At 39.5% G+C, this 25635-nt stretch overlaps 1 protein-coding gene across 2 annotated transcripts in view; it reads right to left on the bottom strand.

Moving 5' to 3' along the window:
* Positions 1-25635, bottom strand: part of PASD1 (PAS domain containing repressor 1) — a 191345-nt gene that overhangs the window by 22821 nt on the left and 142889 nt on the right. For both annotated transcript variants that reach the window (XM_073887869.1, XM_073887870.1), the window contains 4 exons: positions 18384-18483; positions 17844-17957; positions 15013-15143; positions 12350-12435 (listed from right to left, as the gene is read on the bottom strand). In XM_073887869.1, coding sequence (XP_073743970.1) covers positions 12350-12435; positions 15013-15143; positions 17844-17957; positions 18384-18483 — 431 coding nt within the window. The remainder of the gene's footprint in view (positions 1-12349; positions 12436-15012; positions 15144-17843; positions 17958-18383; positions 18484-25635) is intronic.

Raw genomic sequence — 25635 nt, 5'->3', positions numbered from 1 at the left:
ATATACGGATTTACCAAAAACATGTTTCTTCAAATTATTCATAAAATTTACAGTGCAATGGACGGGCAGAGCTCAAAACTGGAGTAGGAAGTAAGGATTTCAGAGTTCTGGGACCTTCAGGCACCAACTTGGCTCCTGATCCCCTTCTCTCATGGACACAAATTTTCCTCTCTTGTTGCCTGCTCCATCCAGGTGCAGCAGTAGGGAACTGGGGTACAGACACATGGAACTGTCCTTAAAATGCTAATAGAAAAACTCACCAAGGAAAATATTCCAGGTACCTTCAAAAACTGTTGAAACCTCTCAATCTACTCTAAATCACTGAACTTTGACACTTAAAAGATACATGTTTTGGGAAAATTGGTAAACTTGGTAAATGAATCTGTGGTGATAAAATCTGAAAACATGCTAGATCATTGGAAAAAAAAAACAGAAAATGAATTCTTGACAGGATTAATACCACACTAAAATAACCTAAAATTCTTTCATATGAAATCCTAGAATAAATACTGTTGTTTATTCACTGAATGGTAAACTTTCTGTGACTTTTAACTTCTAACAAGTGGAACACCCCTTAAAATGCTGATAACAAGAATATATCCGTTGACTATATTTAAGAATGTAGCCACTGTATATGATCAAGAATAACATATTCATATGAAGAGATATAAATTATTTTAATATATAAGGGGCCCATGGGGTGTCTGGCTAGCTCAGCCAGTGGAACATGTGACTCTTAATCTCAGGGTCGTGAGTTCGAGCCCCACAATGTGTGTGGAGGTTACTTAAAAATAATATATATTCCAAACTACAGCCTGTGAGTCAAAATTGGAAGCTGCCCATTTTCATATGCGGTAGGAGTGATTTTTGCTCTTTTAAAGAGTTGTAAAACAAGCAAAGAATATGCTATAGAGAATTTATATAGCCTGTAAAGCCTAAAATATTTACTATCTGGTCCTTTTCAGAAAACTGTTTATCATCAACCCTTGGAATATATTCAAAAAGCTTATTTCTTAAGCCATGCTTCTTGATGAATCAATACATTTGGGTAATCTTTGTAAACTGGACATTCGACAGATAGGTTTTGAATGAACTGATTTTTGGCAATTTCGCCACTGAACAAATTGATCATTTGGCAGAAAGCTTTCCAAGAATTTGTTTCTGGTGAATTCACCTGGAGCTTATCATGACTTCTCTCAAATGAAAGACTATGGAATTTTGACATATCAAAATTTGAAAAAATAAGCAGGTGAAAGATTTCTTTTCTCCCAATGATTATGGAAACCAATGAAAAACTGAGTCCCACCAGCGAAGCCCCATCTATTCTCACTTGGGAAAGATCTTGATGGACTGGAAGTTGTTCAAGATCATAGTCTCCTGCTAACAAAAGGACAGCAAATCCCACCCCCACTTTTAAAAAACATTTTAGCATTTGAATATGAAAACACTTTATTTTTTTATTTTTTATTTTTTTATTATGTTCAGTTAGCCAACATATAGTACATCATAAGTTTTTGTTGTAGTGTTCAATGATTCATTAGTTGCATATAACACCCAGTGCTCATCCCAACATGTGCCCTCCTTAATACCCATCACCTGGTCACGCCATTCCCTCCTTCTCCCTTCTGTAACCCTCAGTTTGCTTCCTGGAGTCCAGAGTCTCTCATGGTTTGTCTCCCTCTTTGATCTCTTCCCATTCAGTTTTCCCTCCCTTCCCCTTTGGTCCTCTGCTCTATTCCTTATGTTCCACATATGAATGAAACCATATGATAATTGTTTTTCTCTGCTTGACTTATTTCACTTAGCTTAATCCCCTCCAGTTCCACCCATGTCGATGCAAATGGTGGGTATTCATCTTTTCTGATGGCTGAGTAATACTCTGCTTCCAAAAATGTTTTTTGGGTTAAATGATCATTTTTAGTCTCAAAAATTTTTTCTTTCTTTTTTTATGGGAGGGGTGAGGTATGATATTCCAGATATTCTGAATCAAAGTAGTGTGCTATTTGAATATCCAGTCTTCTCCGGGAGAGTAATTTATATTATTGACTATCCTATATTGAAGACTCAGGCAGTTTTTAAGTGCAAATTCTGGCAAAGAAAAAAAAAAAAAAGAAAAAGAGTATGTATTTCCTGACCCATTACTCCAGGGCCAAAAAGGATAGAGCAGGGAAATGTTTGAGGTGTGTGTGTTTGTATGTGAGTGTGTGTGAGGGTTGGGAGGTAGGCAGAAAGTGAAATAAGATGGCTTGGGAAATACTTGGTTCTTCTCCTCTCAGATTCTCTACTCTGAGCCCTGCACCCCTCACTGCTCCTTGGCCAAAGTGCCAAAAGGACTGGTGCTCCTGAGAAGATGACTTAGGGTCTCTAAGACAAATGTACCAATGGCATCTTCCTTTCTTCCTGCTGAAGAAAGCAGGAAGCCACGGACATAGATTCTTGTGGCTTTTAAAATCATATTGTTTGTGTGGGCTGATATATATTTGATATAGAGCTGATATATCTGAAGCTAATATATCTAAGTTGCTATGTTACCAAACCTACATCATACAGGAAGTTCAGATGATCTTACATATTAGAAGAAGATAGCAGGAGGGGAAGAATGAAAGGGGGGAAATCGGAAGGGGAGACGAACCATAAGAGACAATGGACTCTGAGAAACAAACTGAGGGTTCTAGAGGGGTGGGGGGTAGGGGGAAGGGTCAGCCTGGTGATGGGTATTAAAGAGGGCACGTTCTGCATGGAGCACTGGGTGTTATACGCAAGCAATGAATCATGGAACACTACATCACAAACTAAATGATGTAATGTATGGCGATTAACATAACATAATAAAAAATAATACTAATAGAATATGAAGATTTAAAACAAAATGTTGAGTTTCAAATGTTTAAAATACAGGGTCCCTTCCCCCCCCCAAAAAAATAAAATAAAATACAGGGTCCCTTTTAAAATTATCTGGGAGGTAATTACTTTTATCCCATAGCTAAGAAAACTCAATCCTTGTTTTAGTAATATGTTAACAGACTTGTTTCCATTTACTGCTGATACATAACTAAAAAGGAACAAAACTCAAATGCTCTGACCCTCATATATTTTGGTGTTTTACAAAGGATGGAGTCCAAATGGGAAAGTTTCCATCAAAGGCTTACTCTATCCATTTCATAGAAAACATGACTCTCTAAAGGGCCAGTCCGAACTTCTGTAATGTGCTTTCTTGGTTACACCAGTTTCCCACAAACACATCAAAAGAGGAAAACCATTCAGTGGAATTTCCTCACCAGAAGAGAAAAACAAGAAATGCACAATATTCATAACACTTAGAAAGTACAGACAAATCATCAACATGGTAAAAGCCATAGCCTGATGTCCCCTGTACCTCGAAGGGCAAGTAACCTATAATTAGCAATGCCCTGCTGTCAAAGAATGGAAAGAAAACAAACACCAAGTAAACAAAAACCCTATTGCTATAAAAATATGGTCAGTCATCAATAACCAAAAGAAAAAAATTTCAAGGTTTTATCATCTTGAAAAGAACACTGCTGTTATTGGCCTCTTCTGAGCAGCATGAAAATATTAAGTAAACAAGAAGGGACCTTTAGAATCTGATTAGTGTTCTGCAGTCTGCCCTGTTTTCAAACATAGAAAAGGTGACATAGAGTGTTGGTTAGTGAGTCACTGAAACATGCCTAGACCTCAGCCTCAGTGCTAACATTCACAGACAGACTGAATGTCAAAGCTACACAGTTCTCCATCGTATGTTTGTAGAAAATTCATTCCAGGAGAAAGTCATAAATCGGACGAGAGTCTCTACTAAGACCAGCACTGTGTGGGAAGACATAAAGAGAGTTTGCTCTGTTCCCACTTACTAATAAGCCTGTTACACCAAGCTTTGCAGTACAGCACAGGGTTCTATTGGATGTATCTCCTACTCCAAGAGAACAGTCTTTGAAGGACTGGAACTGACAGTTGAGACGTGTTTTTATAATTCATCTGCTCCTGTATTTACTTGCATACTTCATTATTTTTATATTTAGATCTATTATCAAATATTTCTTCCAGGTTGAAACGATTTGAAAACTGTTTTATGAATTAAAGTTCATCATTGTTTAGTCAAAATTATTCCCTTGACATAGCACTTCAAAAAAAGGAAATGCAGACAATATTTTTACACAGAAAAAAAGAGTTGAAGATAACTATAAATTTATGAACTGCAAAAAGCATGACAAAGGTAAAAGAGCAGGATGCCATGGGAGAGAACCAAAAGTGGATCTAGAGGACCAGTAGGAGCCAACCATGGGACAACACAATGGAAGAATATTCCAGGTTGAGGACATAAGCATGTGCAAAGGCTCTGTGTTCGAAAAGAGCTGTGAGAATTCAGAGTGCGGATGCAGTACGACAGATAGGAGGGAGTGTGCCACAAAATGACGTTTGAGGAATAGGTAAGCATGACAGTGGTGTGCCTTACAAATCGTACAAAGCGCTTTCTGATTTCATTCTAAGAGCAAGGGGAAACCACTGAGAGCTTTTGAGCAAGAGAGGGACAAGATCATATTTTAACAGATGGGTTTGGAACAACTGGACATCCATGTGCCAAAAAATATGAACTTCAACCTAAACCTAAACCTCACACCTTATAAAAATATTAACTCAAAATGGATCATAGATACAAACTTTAAACCCAGAACTATAAAACTATAAAATCTGTGATCTTTGGTTTGGCAATAAATTCTCAGACAAAGCACCAAAAGCACAATCTATCAAAGAAAAAAAAAATGGCAAAACTATCTTTCTTTAAAATTAAAAACTTCTGTTCTGCAAAAGACACTGTTAAGAGAATAAAAAAAGAAGCTACAAACTAGAGAAAGTAATTACACATCAAATATCTGACAAAGGACTTGTATGTAGAATATACAAATATTTTCAAAACTCAATAGTAAGAAAGTAAGCAACATAGTTTTAAAAGTTGGCAAAGCATCTGAATATTCAAATGATAAAAAGATGCTCAGGAAACGACAGATGCTGGCGGGGATGCGGAGAAAGGGCAACCCTCCTACACTGTTGGTGGGAATGCAAGCTGGTGCAGACACTCTGGAAAACAGTATGGAGGTTCCTCAAACAGTTGAAAATAGAGCTACCCTACGACCCAGCAACTGCACAACTGGGTATTTACCCCAAAGATACAAATGTAGTGATCCGAAGGGGTACATGCACCCCAATGTTTATAGCAGCAATGTCCACAATAGCCAAACTATGGAAAGAGCCAAGATGTCCATCAACAGATGAATGGATAAAGAAGATGTGGTATATATACACAACGGAATATTATGCAGCCATCAAAAAACCCCGAAATCTTGCCATTTGCAATGACATGGATGGAACTAGAGAGTATTATGCTAAGCGAAATAAGTCAATCAGAGAAAAACAAGTATCATATGATCTCACTGATATGAGGAATTCTTAATTTCAGGAAACAAACTGAGGGTTGCTGGAGTGGTGGGTGGTGGGAGGGATGGGGTGGCTGGGTGACAGACATTGGGGAGGGTATGTGCTATGGTGAGCGCTGTGAATTGTGTAAGACTGCTGAATCACAGACTTGTACCTCTGAAACAAGTAATACATTATATGTTTAAAAAAAGAGAGAGAGAGAGAAGATAGTAGGAAGGGAAAAATGAAGGGGGGGGAATCGGAGGGGGAGACGAACCATGAGAGACTATGGACTCTGAGAAACAAACTGAGGGTTTTGGAGGGGAGGGGGTGGGGGGACGGGTTAGCCTGGTGATGGGTATTAAAGAGGGCACGTTCTGCGTGGAGCACTGGGTGTTATGCACAAACAATGAATCATGGAACACTACATCAAAAACTAATGATGTAATGTATGGTGACTAACATAACATAATAAAATAAAATTAAAAAAAAAGATGCTCAACATCTTTAGTCATTAGGGGAATGTGAATTAATGCCATAATTCAATACCCTAGAGAAATTAAATGAAAACTTACGTCCACCAAAAACTTGTATACAAATGTTTACAGCACCTTTACTAATAATTGCCCCAAAATGGCAACAACCCAGATGTCCTTCAACAGGTGAATGAACATGGTACATCCATACAGTGAAATGCAACTCAGCAATAAAAAGTTATTGATGCCTGCAACAGCAAAGGAATTATGCCGAGGGGAAAAACGCCCATCTCTAAAGACTGCATGCCGTATGACTGTTTATAGAACATTCTCAAAAAGACAAAACTAGTGGGATGCAGAATAAATGAGCGGCTGACAGGGGTTCAGGGTGAGGTCAAGTAGGGGTGACTATAAATGGACAGTACAAGGAAATTTTTGGGGGGTGGTGGAACTGTTCTTTATCTTGATTGTGGTCATAGTTACACAAATCTATGCCTGTGTTAAAACCATAGAACTGTACACCAAGAAAAAACAAATCAATTTCACTTTTTAATTTAATAAATAGTTTAACAATTTAAAAATGAAAATATATGTCCACAAAAAGACTTGTAAAAGAGTGTTCCAAATAAAAGTTCAAAAGTTAACAAAAAAAGTTTAACAGAGCTACAGCAAAAAGAATATTCTGGGATACAAAAAGGTAGAGCAAAAAGCGTTAGGTTGAAAGAGAGCCAGATCCGGTCCCTTCCTCAGATCCTAATACTCAGCTTGACATCTTCATTACAGGATGACAAATGAACACCATGAGGAGAGAAAATATTACATTGTTAACTGTCTGAGCAGAACAAGCAGCTGCCAGTGTATTTACCCAAAACTACTTTTCCTGAAATAGGCTAATGCTCAGATAATTTGTTCCCGGTTTTTCTAAACTTTGTTATTTATTAGACTTCTTTTCATTACTGTCTAAGCCCTCAGTGATTTCAGAGTTGTTTCAATGAGTTTTGAGTACAAACCCTTACTCTGAGTTTTTCAAAAAATATTAACAATGCAATTGCTCTTATCATTTGCAAATCTAATAAGACAGTCTAATGACTTTATGCTTTGAGATGATCAAAATGATTTGTCATGTAGCTAAAGATGGGATACGGGTGGGCTAGGGGTCATATAAAGACAATGAAACATAAAACCCAGAACCCTGAGCCTGCTCTCCCTTCTCTCTTCTTCTTCTTCTTCATTTTTTTTAATGGCTGCCCTGCTCAAGAACTAGGTCCTGTACATACCAACGGGACAAATTAAATGGAAACCTTATCTGTTAGCACCAGGAGTCATCTTGGTTTTGTATAGTATTTTACAAAGCATATAGATCTCATTTACTTATCAAAGAAGATAGATCTCATTTCCTTATTTGATTATGATGCACATTCTGCAATAATTATCCTTACTTTTTATAGATAAAGAACCTGAGACTCAAGGAAGCTTCTCCAAGATCACACAAGCTGAGAAATAAAACCCAAATACTGTAGTTTAAAAATCCCAATCCTATGGGTTTTTTTAAGTAGTACTGGGCGCCTGGGTGGCTCAGTTGGCTGAGCGACTGCCTTCCGCTCAGGTCATGATCCTGGAGTCCCGGGACCGAGTCCCACATCGGGCTCCCTGCTCGGCGGGGAGTCTGCTTCTCCCTCTGACCCTCTCCCCTCTCGTGCTCTCTATCTCTCATTCTCTCCCTCTCAAATAAATAAATAAAATCTTTAAAAAAAAAAAAAAGAAAAGAAAAGTAGGACTACGCCACAAGACCTTCACACTATTTGCCAAAGATGACGGCAGGCAGTGTGGAGTAAAATTAGCCACGTAACTTGCACAGGGAGAGCAGGGAGCCTTGACTGAGGCTTCAAGAGGTTGTGACAAGGTGTCTTGTGGAGAGCTGAGCTGGCCACCCTACTTATTACATGACACTATTGGGAACTGCCAACATGGCACCATCTCTTAACTGATAAAAATGTCGACTGCATATGGCAAAACCTAAATCAAATGTAACCTCCCCCGACAACCTTCCCTATCCCTCTTCACTGCTTAACATTTTCCCTTGGCCCTCCTCACCATCTAACCTACTCTGGTCTATTGATTGATGTATTATCTTTCTCTTCCCCTAGAATGTAAGCTCTAGCAGTTAAGGATTTTTGTTCACTGCTGTGTCCTCAGAGCCTAAAACAGAACTTCCCACAGAGTAGGTGCTAAATATTTGTGGTCTGAGTAAGTTTCAGTGGGAAAAGAATGATGAGACTGGCAAGCTACCTCCTTGGTGGTAGAGACGCCCAATCGAAGAGCCTGTGATACAGTGGTGCGCAAGGCCCTTCCCGCGCTCAAGATGGGGCCGACAGGAGGAATGAAGTCAGAATAGAATAGTACCAAGGCTCCAAACAACAAAAGTGTGCTAATTAGGGCGCCGGGGCGGCTCAGTTGGTTAGGCGACTGCCTTCAGCTCAGGTCATGATCCTGGAGTCCCAGGATCGAGTCCCACGTCGGGCTCCCTGCTCAGCGGGGAGTCTGCTTCTCCCTCTGACCCTCTTCCCTCTCGTGCCTCTCTAGCTCTCATTCTCTCTCTCTCAAAGAAATAAATAAAATCTTTTTAAAAAAGTGTGCTAATTAGAATCATCATACATCTTTATAAAATTCTCTTCCCACCTTTGTACAACGTAACTCCTCACCGACACAAGGTGAAAGGGGAATTAGGCAGGAACATTCTTTTTGGTGCAGCTGCTGACAGGTGGAGTCTCCTCAGGGACCAATTCCAGCACTGCAGCAGTTTTTGAAGACTGCAAGCAAATATAAGAGCTGCTAGAACCCTTGGAAACGCTTGCCATTTGATTTTCCTGTGTTCTTTACTCTACCTGAGGATGAGAAGATGCTGTCCTCATCAACAGTGTTAGGGTTAGTCATCACAGTCTCCTCTCTATTAATTGTTCTCTCCTCTACATTTAAGGTGAAATTAAAGGAAAAAAAAATTTCTTTCAATAACATCCCCAAACAAGGACTTCCTAAAGACTCCTTGAGTTTTCTCCTTGGAATCCCATACTAGCCACAGCTCCTGAAATTCATGTCCTGACAGGAATAAGCCCAGGAAAATCTGGGTCCCAATTCCAGCTCTACTGTGGAACCAACTGTGTGAGTTTGGGCAAATCACATATCCTCTGTGGACTATATTCCAACAGGTCTAAAATCTACTTTATAGATTTGTTTATAACTAAGTTAAGGAGCATGAAATCCTAATGTGAAGGATAAAGTACAGAATGCATCTGTACTGAGATGACGCTACAGTGGGAATTTGGGCCTTACCTCTACGTACCACTGGCCCAACTGAACGAGTAGCTAGGTATATCCTTCCGACTCTAGCAGGAGACACATAGGAGAGGGCTACACAGTATTCCAGTTTTGGTCTTCCCCTCACTGACTTTCAAGTAGCCCTTACTTCTTTCTATCTTCAGTGGTCCAAGCAAACAAGACCTTCCACTCCAGTGCATCTGTAGCTTTAATGGAAAATAACCCAACCCTTGAGTCCCTCTCCTGAAATGAAAAGTTCTTTAGCCTCAAATCTGAAACATGCAAGGACAAGATATCCTCTATGGAAACAGATCCTTTCTTCTAAACATCTCAAATTCCCCTCTTTGTGTTTCTTTCGTAAGCACAGACAAAGCTTTCAAGCCTCTTAGCAAAATGCGTCTTACTTTTCAAAGAACGTGTAGAATTACCAAGAAAACTTCCGGAAGAACTTTGGTCCCTAGGGTCCCTATGACTTCTGTGCCTGATTACTTTTCTAACCATCCCTCAGTCTATAAAATGGGAGCCAGATTACCAACGACTGCAAACTATGACCCTGACATGCCGCAATCTCTTCTCCTTCTTATTATTTAAAAATACCCTGAGGACAAGGCACGAGTCTATGACAAAAATAAGGCAATACTAGTTTGCACCGATTTATAACAATACTGCATTATGTTTGAGAGGTCTCATGGCATGGAATGGATTACGATTTTGATATAGGCTCAATCAATCAGTCGGTCCCTGAGTAGATGTTTGTTTTCTGCTTACTCAGTGTGAGGCTCTGTGCCAGACAGGGACAAGGCTGACAGGTCCTCCCTTACAGACCTCAATACAGTGGACGAGCCAGGTCTACCAACAATCCATCATGTGAGAGCTGAGGTGGCTGAGAGCAGAGCAGAGCGGAGACCATGGTGTTGGAGGAGAGGGGAGGGATATGAAAAGGACAGAGGGGCTGGAATTAAACAGAATTTCTTCATCAGATCCTTCAGCTCTGTCCTAACTGTCATTTTTCCATCTTACTGTCTACATGATAAATAATCCATCGCATAATTTTTGAAGAAACTTTAGTAACATTTTATGGAAGTACAGAACATACAAAACTATAGTGCATTCATCTACACTGGAGTGATAATTTCTTACAATATAAGAAGCGGTCTTAAGCCTTAAGAAAACACTTCTTTTATATTCTATGTAGATCAGTGGCATAGATGCAGTAGCTGGCTTGCTTCTGCAACAGAATATTTTTCATCCAATTAAACTCTACTTAAAAGTAAAACACAGGTTTCCTCACTCTCTGAACTCTCACTATCCGATATTTGCTACAATGATCTTTTGATGGATAACAAATTGATTACCCATGTGGTTCGCTGCTATTGTATCTCAGATATTCTCCTGATAGGAGAGGGTCTTGAGTTCATGTTGTTTAAACATGTGTTTTTGGTTTTTGGTTTTTGTTTTTTAAAGATTTTATTTATTTGACAGAGAGAGACACAGCGAGAGAGGGAACACAAGCAGGGGGAGTGGGAGGCGGAGAAGCAGGCTTCCCGCGGAGCAGGGAGCCCGATGCGGGGCTCGATCCCAGGACCCCGGGATCATGACCTGAGCCAAAGACAGACGCTTAACAACTAAGCCACATAGGCGCCCCTCATGTTGTTTAAACATGTTATGTTTTATAAATATCCCTTTCCCCAGATTATTCAGTAAAAGGTCTTCTAATAAAGTAGAGAAACTAATGAAGGAAATGGTCACGTTTAAAAACCCTAAATAAGCACATGCACTACAAGAAAAACCAGGAGGGATAACGCACATGGAGAGAGTTGAATGTGCTTGGCCTTAAGCTTAGCCATGCACTCGTCCTGTCCCCAACACCTACAAACTACAAATACAATGCTGAATATTCACAAGAAATTGGAGATTCCAAAAAAAAAATAAAGTTTCGCTGGTGCAAGTGAGTGTGATCCTGGCATGAGCAGACTTGTCACATTCACACAATTACAAATGCAGTCTCATGTTAGCGAGAGTTGTAGGACACCAAGCCCATGGAATGCAAACAGACTGCCATGGGGAGGGAGCTCTGCTTTCCATCCCATTGCCCTGTGTGTAGCTTCAGACAAAGGTTCACAGCCAAACACCTCTGAACTCTCCTGCCAGGAAGGGAAGATGCTCCCCCCGTTGCATAGATCCAGACACAGATGAACATCAGACATTTCCTGTTTAATTCATTTCTTCACCAGCTCTTTCTTCCTTACCACCCCCCACCACCAAATAGCAACAGTGACCACAGCCTCCAGCTCCCTCCTCTCACCACCAGACCTCACACAAACATGTCTTTAATCATAAGAAACCTCTTGAGAAGTTATCTTGTTTATTTTATTTTGCTAAGTATTATTGGCATGTGGTGCACATCTTTAATATATTATTTTGCTATTTATTTACATGTACATATACACTGTGATGCAGAAGAAAATGTAATCCACACTCGATACTCTACACTGCACAGTGTCAAGTATTATGGTTTTCTACATACAGACATACCCACCAATGAGTTTATCAAGTATTAAATAACTAGGTAGTACCACAAACAATTTCTGTTTTGTAGAAATCCTTGGTGGATTGTTAAATAGTGTAAGAAGGGGTTTTAGTGATATCTGGTCAACTGGCATTTTCCTGTGGGTTAGGAATGCATTTTTATGTTTCTTTTCTCTCAAGAACCATGGAACACTGCGTCCATTTTCTGAAACTTGGTTAACAAATGTTAAGAAACAGATTATATTCACAAAAAGGGGGACACCTAATAGTTTGCCACAATGCCTACTTGCTGTTCTACCACTTAAAAGTATTTCAAGAAAAAGAAGTAATCACGTGCTACTTTTAAATGCATTGTCTTAAATTGAAAGTGCTTTTTTAAAAAAATAAAAAGCCAATCATTTGTATTTATATTTACCTGGAGAAGTAAGATTTTTATTAGCTGGGCAAAGGAATTCAGCCTAGTAGACTGCTCTTCTGGATTCAATTGTCTGTTTTTTCATTTTAAAGGGAAAATATGTGTAGATATTATTTCTCTCGTTTCTGTTTTTTTAGTGAAAGTGTGCCCTAGGTCTCCATCATTTACTTCAGCATGAGCCTCTCACCTGCGTTCAGGAGATACACGCTCCTCATCATCTGAGTCTTGTATCAGCAGAACCTCTTCCCCAGGTTTCTTTACAGTGAAAACTTCCTGCAGAAAAACTGGCATTTTAGATACTTAAAATGTACTTATATAGTAAAAATACCCAACACATTTGTATAGCATGTAGTAAATTTGGAAGCAATCTCATATCCAGTATCACAGCTAATCTGCAGAGCAATGTGGGAAAGGCACTTGATTTTACAGATGTGAACAGTGAGGATTATAGACATGTAATGATCTGGCCCAAGATGCACAGCTAGTAGATTCAAGATCAAAGTAGATCCATCTCCCAGTTGTACTCTGAGTTCCCTGCTTTGTCCACTGTGCTCCAGTCACACTGTGAAAAAAAAAATCTTCCTTCAAAAAGCCCTCTGTTAGGACAGTAGGGGCGCCTGGGTAGCTCAGTCGTTAAGCGTCCGTCTTTGGCTCAGGTCATGATGCCAGGGGTCCTGGGATCGAGCCCCGCATCGGGGTCCCTGCTCAGCGGGGAGTCTGCTTCTCCCCCTCCCTCCGCCTGCTGCGCCCCCTGCTTGTGCTCTTTCTCTCTCTGTCCGATAAGTAAATAAAATCTTTAAAAAAAAAAAAAAAAGCCCTCTGTTCTCACAAGATTTGTTCTCCAAAATGACCACTAATATGGAACAAATATCCTAGAAACCCAGAGGAAAATTGCAATAGATCACAAATAGGGATCCTTGTGCCATGAGGGGGATGAGGGGGAGAGAAGGGTGCCAAATGAGATTTTTTTTTCTTGGAGGAGGGAGTAGCTTTCGGAGGACCCCCAAAATGGGATGTCTGCCTTCTCGTGGCAAATATGAGAGCTCAAATCTCAGAGAGCTGCCAGAGAGGCATAATGATTGGGGCAATCAGACCAAGCAATTTCCTTCAATTGCTTTTCTCTCTGCCACTTTTCTCACGGCCTTAAATCTGGAAAAATGATGACGTACATCACTGCTCTACAACTGAATGTAAAGGGGTCCTTCACAGTTTCCGAAATGTAGTCAGTTAAAGTCGGCATTCTAAACCAGAGAGGAAAAGTAAAGCAGGTCTTTTGCCCTCTCTGGATCCTAATGATCACAATAATAATGAGAATGATGATTGTTTACTTTTCCTCTCTGCCACCTCTTTCCCAAGTGCTTACCATGCATGAGGTGCCATCTTATTCACTCTTCACAACAACCCTAAAAGGAGGTTCTAGTCTCAGCATTTATACAAAAAGAAACTGAAGCTACAAGACATAAGTGACTTGGATGAGGTCCTGCAACTGGTCTGGATCCAGAGGCCTTTCTCGCAAGGCAGTTGGATGTGTTGTATGTCACAATTTATCATAATGTTAACATGGCTCTTGATTCGCGCCCCCCCCCCCACTCCCACATTGCCCGATCCATAGTGGCCCTGTCTGGCTCAAGTCAGTTAGTGGCACTTCCGTTCACTGAGCTGCTCAGGCCTAAAAGCTAGGAGTCGTTTTTCTCACTTCTCCCACCCACTTTCATCACATCAGCAAGGACTTTGTGCCCCGTCTTCCCAGGGATAACCCAAATTGTTGTACCTCTAGTCCTAGCCAGGGCCCCATCAGCCCTGCTAGCACCCCTCTTGCCTCCACTCTTTTTCCCCCAGATTCCATGTCCCACCCAGCAGCCAGCCTAATCTTTTAAAAAACAACAACAATGAAATCAGATCATGTCATCCTGCTTTCCACTCCACTTGAGTAAAACTCAAACTCATGATCATGGTTCTCAAAGTACTCCAGAACCTGGCCTCTGTCTACCTCTTATTTTCTACTACTCCTTCCCTCTTTCCCCTTCTTCTCGTCACGTAACGGTATTTGTTCCTTGGAACTCTCCAAGCTCATTACTGCCTCAGGACTTTTACAGCTGCTGAGCCCTCTAGCGAGATTGCCTTCCTTTTTTGCTGGGTTGACATCATCATTGCGGGTCTCGGTTCAAAAGAGAGGTCAGCAGAGAAAGACCTTCCATGACCACTCTGTCTGAACTTCCTATTCCCACCAGTCATTAGTATATGATTGTTTTATCATCCCCGTGGCACTTTTCAATATTGTCTATTGTTTATTTCCCCTAATATTACTCCAGAACCTAGCAGAGCACCTGGCACATCATAGGTGCTTACTTAGTACGTTACTTGGTGAATAAATTCATTGAACTTGAATCTACCCAATGAATTCTAAAGTCTGATTTTTCTTTTTAGAGATAGAACCTGGGAGTGCTATATTAGTAGACTACTAGGTGAACAGTGGTGGTAGGCACTGGGGAGAGCTGCCTCAAAACTCACCTCGTGACAGAAACCTTCCTTTATCCACCTCCCCAAATGGTCACTTCTCTAAATATATCCCACCCCCAGCCCCCGTACACCTCTTTCATATCACAACAAAACCACTTGTAAATAACTGTACATCTCTTTTGGGTGTGTTGAACTCTCCACTGACATGCTCACCTTCTGAAGCACAGGGGCTGATCTTTCCTCATTCACACATCTTGCTTAGCACAACCCCTTGCACACATCGGGCTCCTCAGCAATGCTGTCCAGTAGCCGAGGGACCAAAGGGCACATGGCCTTTCATAGGAAGCCCACAATGCCACAGTAGGGAAGGCGCACACACAACATACTCACTCGTAGGGTCTGAGCCCTGAGGAGACAAATGGACCCCACCAGATAAAATCGATCCTCCAGAGGAAGGTATGTAGGAGACGATTCAGCATAGGAGTGGCTTGGGAAGAAGCTGCTGAAGAGCACCAAAGGCTCTAAGGGAGACAGAGACACACATGTGACAGTCAAATAGAAAAGCAGGCTGGCTATACAAGATGAACATCTGCCACGTCAGTGGGCTGTTAGTCCACTGACAATTTTCAGAATTCTGAGCCACAGATTTTTCCTGCCATCCTGCTGTACCAGCTACCCTCCTCACCCAGGTCTCCACCAAAATGTGAAGAAGTCATTACTGAGAAATAACTGTTGTGACTTCAGGGTGATATTCAGCCTTGTGTTCTTACTCTGTGGATGGATGTTGTAGTCTCTAAAAGATAAAGTTAGCTCTTCTCTTTTATGTAGCCCACACGGGTATTAAATACGTGTGTAATTTGTGTGTGTACATAGTCAAGTAAGTTTTTTAAAAGCATCTGACCCTTAATCTCCAAGACACATGACAAACATATCAGACAACCATTGTGTGAGCTCATTTTCATTGTTTATTTACTCACTCATTTACTCACTCGCTCGCTATATTTTTAGACCTCAGTGGCAAAGAACTGAGTTAATTACACTTAGTCCATGGCATATAATGAACATAGATTAAGTCCTCACTCTTGTTTTTCTTTCTGCCTCTTCTCCACCCACAGACACCCTTTGCCATCTACCACCTTTAATATAAAAACTTGTAAAATATGTAGTCTGGTTTTATGTCTATGTGTTTACCATTTACAAAGGTGGCATTGCAGTATAGATTTCATTCTGTTTCTTATGTTTTACAGTCAACAATATGGTTTTAAGATTTAACCATGTTGTAGTATGTATACCTAGAGGTCACTGCTTTCAAAGTTTTCCATATCGTCTATTTCCCACATTTTACTTGTCCATTTCCCTAACAATGCATACCTAGGCTGTCTCCAACTCCCTCCTACCACAAACAACACTATGACGTACATAGTACATGTCCCCTTAGACACAGATCTCTCTGTAAGTTCGCCTCTGGTATATTTTCACCCAGTGATGGGATTGCTGAGTCACAGGATAATTAACATAATTTAAGTTCACTCTGTGTTTCAGGAATGTTTCATGAGTTTACATTCCTCTCAACACTGTATTAGTTCTCACCCCCTCGCCAATATGTGCTTATTATTCACACTGCCTGATTGCTGTCATGCTGATGGGTGTACAGTGCTATCTCACTGGTTTTTAAATTTTTCATTCTTGGCTTACTAGTGAGTTTAAGCATCTTTTTACATATTTGTTGGGCCATTTACCTCTGGTTCAAGCCCTAGATGTTTTAATGGCCCCAAATCAGTGTTCATGTCATTTCTCAGCCTATAGTTCCTGAAACCTTAAAATTTGTAAATTTGGACCCTGTATCCACACAACACAGATTTGGGTTTCCACACAACACAGATTTGGGTTTTGATTTCTTGTAAATGACACATTTTTTTTCCATTCAAATTCTGAGGGAGATGGCAAACTTATTCTTCCCCTAGGCCAGGGGACAGAATTTTACCGATCATTTGAAGTCTCTAGGTTTTATGTGTTGGTCCTTGAATGACTATTAGAACTCCAGACCCCAGCCAATGGAGCCCACATATGATTTATGTAGCCCACTTAGGACACCACCTAGGCCTCCTGTTACCATGAGAGTCTTGTACTTAATCCTTTAATTTCTGGCACCCATGGACGTCCCTTTTCTTTAAGCTTGGCTATGCATCAAACTGCTTTTGTTATGTTTTAAGAATCGCTTCCTGGTTTTTATAGAAGGAAAGAGTCATTCTTATTAGCTCAATCCACCATGTTACCATGTGACCCTACCTTGCAAATTTCACTATGTTTTAAACTGAATATCTAATATACTTTTTAAGAACAGAAGGAATGCAATAAGGATTAGAATTTTATAACATATGTTAGGTATTCCTGTAAAAAGGATTCCATTTTTCAAAGGAGTTTCCCCTATTTCCCTCTCTTTTCCACCTTCCTCAGAGCGATAAACAGTAATTACAACTTGCATAAGTAAGCTGCTTCATTGTGCTGGACAGCAATTATATCTTTATGTTTCAAGTGCTCATCATGTCCCAAAATCCCCTTTCCTTGCCCTGCACAGTCTCACTGCTGTTTCACAGTCTCACTGCACTCTGCTCAAATTCAAAGAGCCTGAACAAAAAAGCTAGAGGCCCAAGGATTTTGGGGTACCGATTTAGTAGCAGTGTCTACTGGCACAAACCTTCTATTTATTCATAACTGCAATAGCAGAAATGAAAGCTACTTTAATGAACAAGGAACTGAGGAATGAGATCATTAAATATAACTAAACATACTTTAAATATAACATCATGTATTTTCCGATTAGTGTCAGGTAAGTCTAAGCTATCTATCCCGAATTCTTGTCTCAGAGAAAAAGATCAGAGACAATTACAAGCAAGGTGCTTCGTATTATCAGGTCCATTTTTAAAACAATGAGATCCTTTGGAACAATCACTTTACTCTTTCTTTTTATCAGAGATTTCCTTTGGTCCTTTTGTTGGTAATCCATTAATGTCTGCACCCTTATTGTCTACTTTACCTTTTTTTTTTTATCATGGCATTCTTTTTTAAAAGTCTGATTAATGTCTATAACCAAAACCTGTGCTCATAGGGATATCAGAGAATGTGAGAGAACCAACAGTGGAAGGGCGTTTGTGTTAGCAATGAAGGGCTAGGTAATGCATTAACTTCGTCTAGATCAGATTAAAAGCTTAACTGCTTACCACTTGAAATATCTTTGACTGTCAGGATGAATTTCACATATTCATAAGTAGGTCTGTTATCATATTCAACATTTCCTCTCTTTAGATGACAGCAAAAATCAATATGTTTTCCCACTAAGGAAAAAAAAAACAGATACAAAACAAGTTTACAATTGTACGTTACCATATTCTGCAGGATTATTTCATAGGACTATTGTCTTACTTAGAACAGATTTTACAAAAATATTATTTTCTCTCCAGGAACATTAGCACTTGCATACTGTTTATGTTGTATCTGTAGAGTGGAGTACAAGCTAGAACATTACTTATATAACACTAATGCAATTATACAAAAGCTGAGATTATCAGGGTTCATGAGAAAGAACAAGATTTAATGGAGGAGAAATTTTTTAATACTGGAAATATAATTTGTGAAATTATATTAATATATAATCAGCCGCTATACTGGCCCCAGTGTTTTTATTTTTATTATTCCTCCAAGTGACTGTTACTTGTCTCTTAAAATCTAAGAGTTTACCATTGAGAAGAAACAATCTGTACCTGAGTTTGACAAAGGAAGTTTGAGAGCAATCTTTCCAAAGACTTCGTTTCTCTCATGATCAGGCAGAAGACTTAATAACTTTTTACCCACGATATCATTCTTGAGAAGGAGAGAAAATACATTTTGTTATACGTGCTACTACTACCGCTCACTTCCTCCACCTCCTTACCTGCAGTCAGCTTCTCGTCGGCTACTTACTGTACTTCTACAAGTCCCGGTTCATTACCCCACTCTATGCCCATTACCTCGTCCCTTTCCAGTGCACTCATACAAGTACCTCACCTCCCCAAAAACTATTCCACACACTGACACCTCCAGTCCATTCCCATCACATTTTCACTGGGCATTATCTCCTGCAAATTGTCACATCCCTCCTTACCCAGCTCAGATTCCTTGGTGGATCATTATAATCACTGCCATGTTCTCTTTCTCTCTGACACATCTGCCTGGGAAAATCCCAACTCTGGTTCATTTCAACTCTTCATCTACCTTATACCTTCACCCAAGCAACTGCATGTCTATGGCGAAAAACCCACAACCATATATTATTTTAAATGGGCACTCAGATCTGTCTGGAAATCGTCTGCTCTTCAGTGTGATCATGACTTGCCTTTTCCTCCTTCAAACCTCCAACCCTCCTTTCATCCTCCTCATATTCAGCTGGGGATCTCATTTCTTATTGCAATTAAAAGGAAAAAGTAAAAGAAACATCAGTATCTTCCTGCCATCAAAGGTACCAACCTATCTGTTTCTGTGGTTAGAAACCTACTTTTTCTCCTATTCCAATGAATAAGCTTCCAACGAAGACTAGTGCACTGCCTCTCATCCTCTCTCAACTAGTCAAGGACATCATTCCGGAAATTTCCCTGTTCCCCACAGCGTCAAGCTTTCCCTCTCTACCAGGTCTTTCCCAGAGCATGCAAATGCTTGATCAGAGATGCTATAGTATCAGTCATCTTAAAAACAAAAACAACACAAAATTCCCCAAATCCAAAACCTTCTTTGACCCTACACTCTCTCCCCCAGCCCTTCTCTGGTCTACTTCAGAACAAAAATCTTTGAAAGGAACTATACTTGCTGCCTCTCATTTCTTCAGCTCTCACTCTCCCTTGAAACCACGCTAATTAGATTTTTACCCTAACCACTCCACTTTTGCCAAGGTCACCAGTGACCTCCACATTGCCAAACCCAACGGTCAATTCTCATCTTACCTGACATCGCAGCATTCGATAGAATGAATCCCTCCTTCTTCTTGAATCATTTTGCTTACTTGGCTTCCAGGATGCCATACAAATATGGGTATCTTTCTGCTTCAAAGGCTACACCTTCACAGTTTTCTTTGCTGGAGCTTTCTCCCCTCTCTGACTACTTGGCATCGGAGTGGCTAGGGCCTAGTCATTAGACTGCTTTTACTGTACTGCCTCCCTGGGTGGTGTCTTCCAGCTCTGGCTTATTAAATACCATCTATCTTCCCACCTCTGGTCCAGACTTCTCTCTGAACTCTTCTAGATAACTTAGATGTCTAGTAGGATTTCAATTTTAAGATCTTCAAAACACTGTACCTGGATCTTTTCCCTCACAAAACATGCTCCTCCCTCAGTCTTCTGCATTTCAGTAAAAGGCACCACCATTTACCCAAGTGCTTGTCCTTGACTTGTCTTTTTCCTCTTAAACCCCAAACCCAGTTCATCAGCAAACTCTGTTAGTAATAACAGTCAAAATACAGGCAGAATTGGTCCACTTTTCACCACATGGGCTAAACCATTATCTCTAGATTGGATTACTACAAACAGACTTAACTGGTCTCCCTGCAACTATTTTTGCCACACCCCATCTCCCACTCCATTCTTCACAAAGCAGTTACAGTGTTTCATTTAAAACATAAGTCAGGTCAAGTTATTCCTCTACCTAACATTTTCTACCAGCTACCCAAGTTATTCAAAGCAAAAGCCAAAGTACTTGTTCATCTCCAAAAACAACAAGCAAATACTCACCTTGGGGCCCTTAAACTTGCTCTTCATTCAGTGTGAAACATTGTTTCCCAGATATTTATAATGACGCTTTCCCTTATTCATTCAACTCTCTACTCAAAAGTTTTTTAAACAGCACCAGTTTCCTGACATTATCTTCCTGCTTTTTTTCATAGCACACGCATCACTACCTGACATTACAGTATATGTTTACCTGTTGATTATCTGTCTCCCTCAGTAAAATGTAAATTGCAGTAGAACACAGACCTTGGCTGTCTTATTCACTGTTACATCCTCAACACCTAGAGCACAGCTTGGCACAAGTGAGCACTCAATAAATGTTGGTTAAATGAATGAATAATGCTGTACCATGTAGCTGAAATAAGGTGACACAAGGATAAACTGAATATAAGGCATTAAGTTAAGTAATGAGTTTTTAATGTGATAGGAACAAAGTAATAAACAAAGTATTCTTTGTAGCTGAATAATGGTTTTGGGTGATGAACCAAAAATTCAAGTCATTTTTTAACTGATTAATATTAATAATATACAGTCAAAATTCAGAAATATATTTTTATGGCCCATTTGTAGAAGCCAGCCTATGAGTTAGCCAATGCTTAAATTAGCAGATGGATCCTATCTCAATCAAGAAAAAGCATGACTTGATTCAGGGCAGAAATAATACCTTAATTTAGCAAACAAAACATTATGAAATTAATAGGCAATAAATTTTGACAATGAAAGTCACTCAATAAGAAATTTACTTCCCAAAAGAAATATATTTTTTATTAAACTTAACTTTTTCAATAAAAATTCTTTTATTGGTTTAGTTATAAAATAAACTTTAGGTACCAAACCAAGTTACCTTTGGTGAGTGGAGACCACTCATTCATTCATTTGCCTAACACACGATTAACAACCGCTCTATGCCAGACACTGTGCTAGTTTACATAATGCCCTGTGAGAGGAAGAATTATCTCCTATTTTGTTCACAAGGAAATTAAGGCTTGTCTAATCAATGAGAAGCCAGAAGTTCAGAGATAAGATTCATACCCAAGTCCATCCAACTAACTCCATGTCCATTGCTCCCTCCGCTACACCACGGCTGCCTCAAGTCCAATTTGTATCAGGAGCACTTGGCTTGCTACTGGGCCAGTTTCCTCACTGTGGACATTCTACTTAAAGTAATTTATCAATTTCTTTTTTTTACTAAGTACTTAGAAGGGTTAAAAATGATGATCCTGACATGAATTCTAATTTTAATGAATACATAGTTCAGTAACGCAGATGAGACAAGACACAAAATGATGATGCCAAGTATACAACAAGACCCTAACAAGAGGTACAAAGTGCCATGGCTCACCAGTTCTTTCATTGGTAGAAGAATAAAGGATAGCCTTGACACATAAAAGAATTCAAAGTGAGCAGTCTTTTGAGAGTGTACATTCCCTTGGATGGAAATACTGGCAATTAGTTTCCTATTAATTAACTACGTTCTTTAAGGAACGTGATAGTGACAATTAATGCCCTATAATTGACCATCAACTAAAAAAAGTGAATGTAACAATCATTCCAACGATCCTGCTCTGTAGTTAGATAAAGGGCAGAGATCTGAAAACATTATCAACATCACGTTATTTGTGTAAATCTTTGGCATTTGCTCTTCTTATTACACAAGGCAGAAAGGATCAAGGCACTCAAAGCTTAATGAAGCAAGGATAAATACCAGTGAAAAGTTAAGGAGGTTTCTCAAAAGCCAAGTTTGCAAATACCTATTAGTTGTCCCACGGATATTAGTATGGCAAGCCTCAGTCATGCAAAAAAAAAAAAAAAAAAAAAAAAGTAAAGGAATTTACTCCACTCTATGACATTTACTGATAATCTGGGCAAGAAATATCTTTTTGTTGGCAGAGACATTCACATTAAACATGCATTAGAAAACTGTTCAACTGCATAGGGCACAGGGAAGGATAAGAGCCTCTGCACAAAATTCAGACTGCATTTTGAATCAAACAAGACTCATCACTAGTAATTCTCTACTATACTGTAAGCTTTGCAGGGAGAACAGAGCAAAACTCATCACAGTTATCACGAACTAACCATATACTTGGGTTCAAAACCTCCTAAAGTTTCTTACAAACTCAATGCTGAGAAATTCTTTCCATAAGGAAATATGTGTTTGAAAAGTTTCATTTGCTTCAGAATTGTAAGAGAACAACTACATGTAAATTCCCAGTTTTAATTTTTTTTGTCGGGGGGTAGTGATGAAGTGGAGTGAGTAGGAGGGCAGGCTTCTCGGAACTACAAGTTAGTACTACAAGCAAGTTTTTCCAAAGGAAAACACTGTCAAGGAAAATAAATGATTGGGAAAATACGATGGCAGATTTCAGATATAAATTTAATACATGATGATGGTAATAAGCCATCATTTTAGCCATGACTGTATGTGTTACAATGCCATACCTTGGACTCTTCACATCTTTTTGTCACACTCCCACATCAGCAAAACTTATTTTACCTACAGAACACTGATGACTTCCACGTCCACCTTAATGCAACCCATCACCATCTAATTGCCTTGACTATTGCAATAGCTTTCCAAGTGGACTCTCCACCTTTCACGCCTGCCCCCGTAACCTACTCCTTTCTTTTTTTAGTTCCAGTATAGTTAACATACAGTGTTGTATTAGTTTCAGGTACAATATAGTGATTCACCACTTCCATACAACACCTGGTGCTCATCACAAGTACACTCCTTAGTCCCCATCACCTGTTTCGCCCCCCACCCCCCACCTCCCCTCTGGGAACCATCAGTTTGTTCTCTAGAGTTAGAGTCTGTTTCCTGGTTTGTCTCTTTTTTTTTCCTTTGCTCATATGTGGGATTTAAGAAACAAAACAAATGACCCACTGCCTATTCTTAACACAAGAGCCAGAGTGATCCCAAAAAACTTAAGTTCAGATAATTTCCCTCATCTGCTCCAACCTCCACAATGGCTTTCTCCCATCTCAGAGGAAAAGGCACAGTCATTACAATGGCCCTAAACAAAGTGGACCTTTGTTACTGCTCTGGCCTCATCACCTCCTAGTATTTTTCCTTTTGCTCACAGGGTTCCAATCACAACGGCCCCTCTACCGTACGTTTTCCACATCAAGTACATTTGTGCTTTGGTGCCTTCTCACTTGCTTTTGCTTCTGCCTGGAACATACTTGCTCCAGTTATCTGCATGACTCACAGACTCACTCCACTCTGGCCTCTGTTCAAATGTCACCTAATAAGGCAGGTCTTCACTAATCCCACATTTGTAATAGCCCACCTCCAGTCACTCTCTAAGTAGTACTTTTTTCCACATTTACAGATGAGAAACTAAAGTTCATGTAGCTAGTGAGTGATTGAACAAAATTTTAATCTCCAGATTATCTGACTTCAACGACAAAGTTCTTTCCATCCACCATGCTATCAGTTTAGAGTTGCCCAAGAGACAGAGGTATCGATATTTAATGAAATTGTGGATTCCTGGAGCCAGGAAGATACTCTAGAAATGGTTTTTGTCTCTACATTAATATAAAGTAAATGATTTATAAAATGAAATTTTTAATCAAAGCCTGGAAAAAATTGTGTGTTGTTACAAATTAAGAAGCCTTAGGATTTAATGAGGAAAAGTGTGAAATCATGCCTCGGCTATAGTCTTTTTCAGCAATGCTATATAACTTCATTCCCATTTAATGTTTATGTACAGACCTAACAGTCATAGCTTTATTTTTAAATACACCTATCTCAGGTAATCAAGTCCATGGTTTAAGATTAGTCATTCAACCCCATGTCTCAGACACCTCTACCTTCGGATGAGTCCATGTGTGTGTATTATCTAAAATGCTGAAAGGTAAAAGATTCTCTTGAGAGTGAAAACTTTGAACCAAACTACATAAAGAAACAAGGATAATACAACTAAGACCATCACTGTGCAAAATCCTCATGTACTAGGAAAAATTCACCAGTGTCACTCAATGACCAGTTTGGTTTAAGCAATATCTAACACAAGAATTTGGGAAGCTTTCTGGTCTTCACTATAACAAAACTTAAACTGCCATGGATCACACTCATACATTCTTTCTTTTAATATAGATTTAATAAGATCATTCTTCTTCTGTGATATAAGTACTCTAAAGTACAATTCAATGAAAATCTCTAATATGTGTATTTTATTCAGCTGTTTTGGTATCCTACAATTATAAACTGAGTTTGAAAATGCCAACTGTTTTCTAAAAAAAAGAAAGAGAATGAGAAATAAAGATCTGTATCATATTATCTGTAAATAAAGAGAAAATAGTAGACAAGCTCTCTATGCTTCTAACCGGGCCATGCAACATGTTAGCTGGAATAGCATAACTGGTTGAATAAGCTTCTAATACACTTCTAAGTTAACTGAAGAATAATGTAACAAAACTTCTATTAATTTACATGTTTCAAACTTCAGTACTATAGATCTCTGGGTCGGGGTTTGTCAAGTTCTTTAGTCAACTCTGTGGAATGAGGAATATACAATGAAAGCAACAATCCAAATATGATTCACAAAACGAGCCAAGTGACAGAGATTTCAGGAGTGGAGGAGGGTGTATTCTAAATACCTTCTCTTCACACACATGCGTTAATGGAATAGGAAGGTATGTAGTACTTTCATATTTAAGTGGCATATTTGTTAGATGTGCAGCCTGAAGGTCCAGAAAAAATTTTTCAGAAATCACATATTCTAAGCCAATGGTCCTATGAAGATAGAGAAAGCTTTTCTGAAGAAAGGCATAGTGACACCAAAGAGCTCAGGACTGAGTGACCTTTTTGGACACCACAGACCCTGACTGCAACTCGTGGGTAGATGTCTCCTGCTAAACTATGTCATCACTTCCAAAATTTTTTTCTAAATGAGATCATAATTTGTGCTTCAATATAAAGAAACAAAAACAAATCAGATCTGGGAATGGATGCCATGGGCCAGCACAAACAAATCATGACATTCATTGTTTAATCAGTATATAGTGGACTCTAAAGAAATGTACAAAATCAAACATATCCATTCCAGTGAGGGCTGCCTCGCAAAGCAGTCACCTTGGAGGTTATCCACTGATACTGAGGAGACTGCCATTTCAAAAAGCACATTCTTCTTTGGAGACTGCCTTCAGGGGCAGTTTAGAAACTACACACACACACACACACACACACACACACACACACAGAGTCTCACACACACACACACACACACAGTCTCACACACACACACACACACAC

This window comes from Callorhinus ursinus, unplaced genomic scaffold (genome assembly GCF_003265705.2).
Source record: "Callorhinus ursinus isolate GAN/ISIS: 27379988/994484 unplaced genomic scaffold, GSC_fseal_2.0 scaffold84, whole genome shotgun sequence".
Taxonomy (NCBI): Eukaryota; Metazoa; Chordata; class Mammalia; order Carnivora; family Otariidae; genus Callorhinus; species Callorhinus ursinus.
This window is presented reverse-complemented; position numbering and strand designations above follow the sequence as displayed.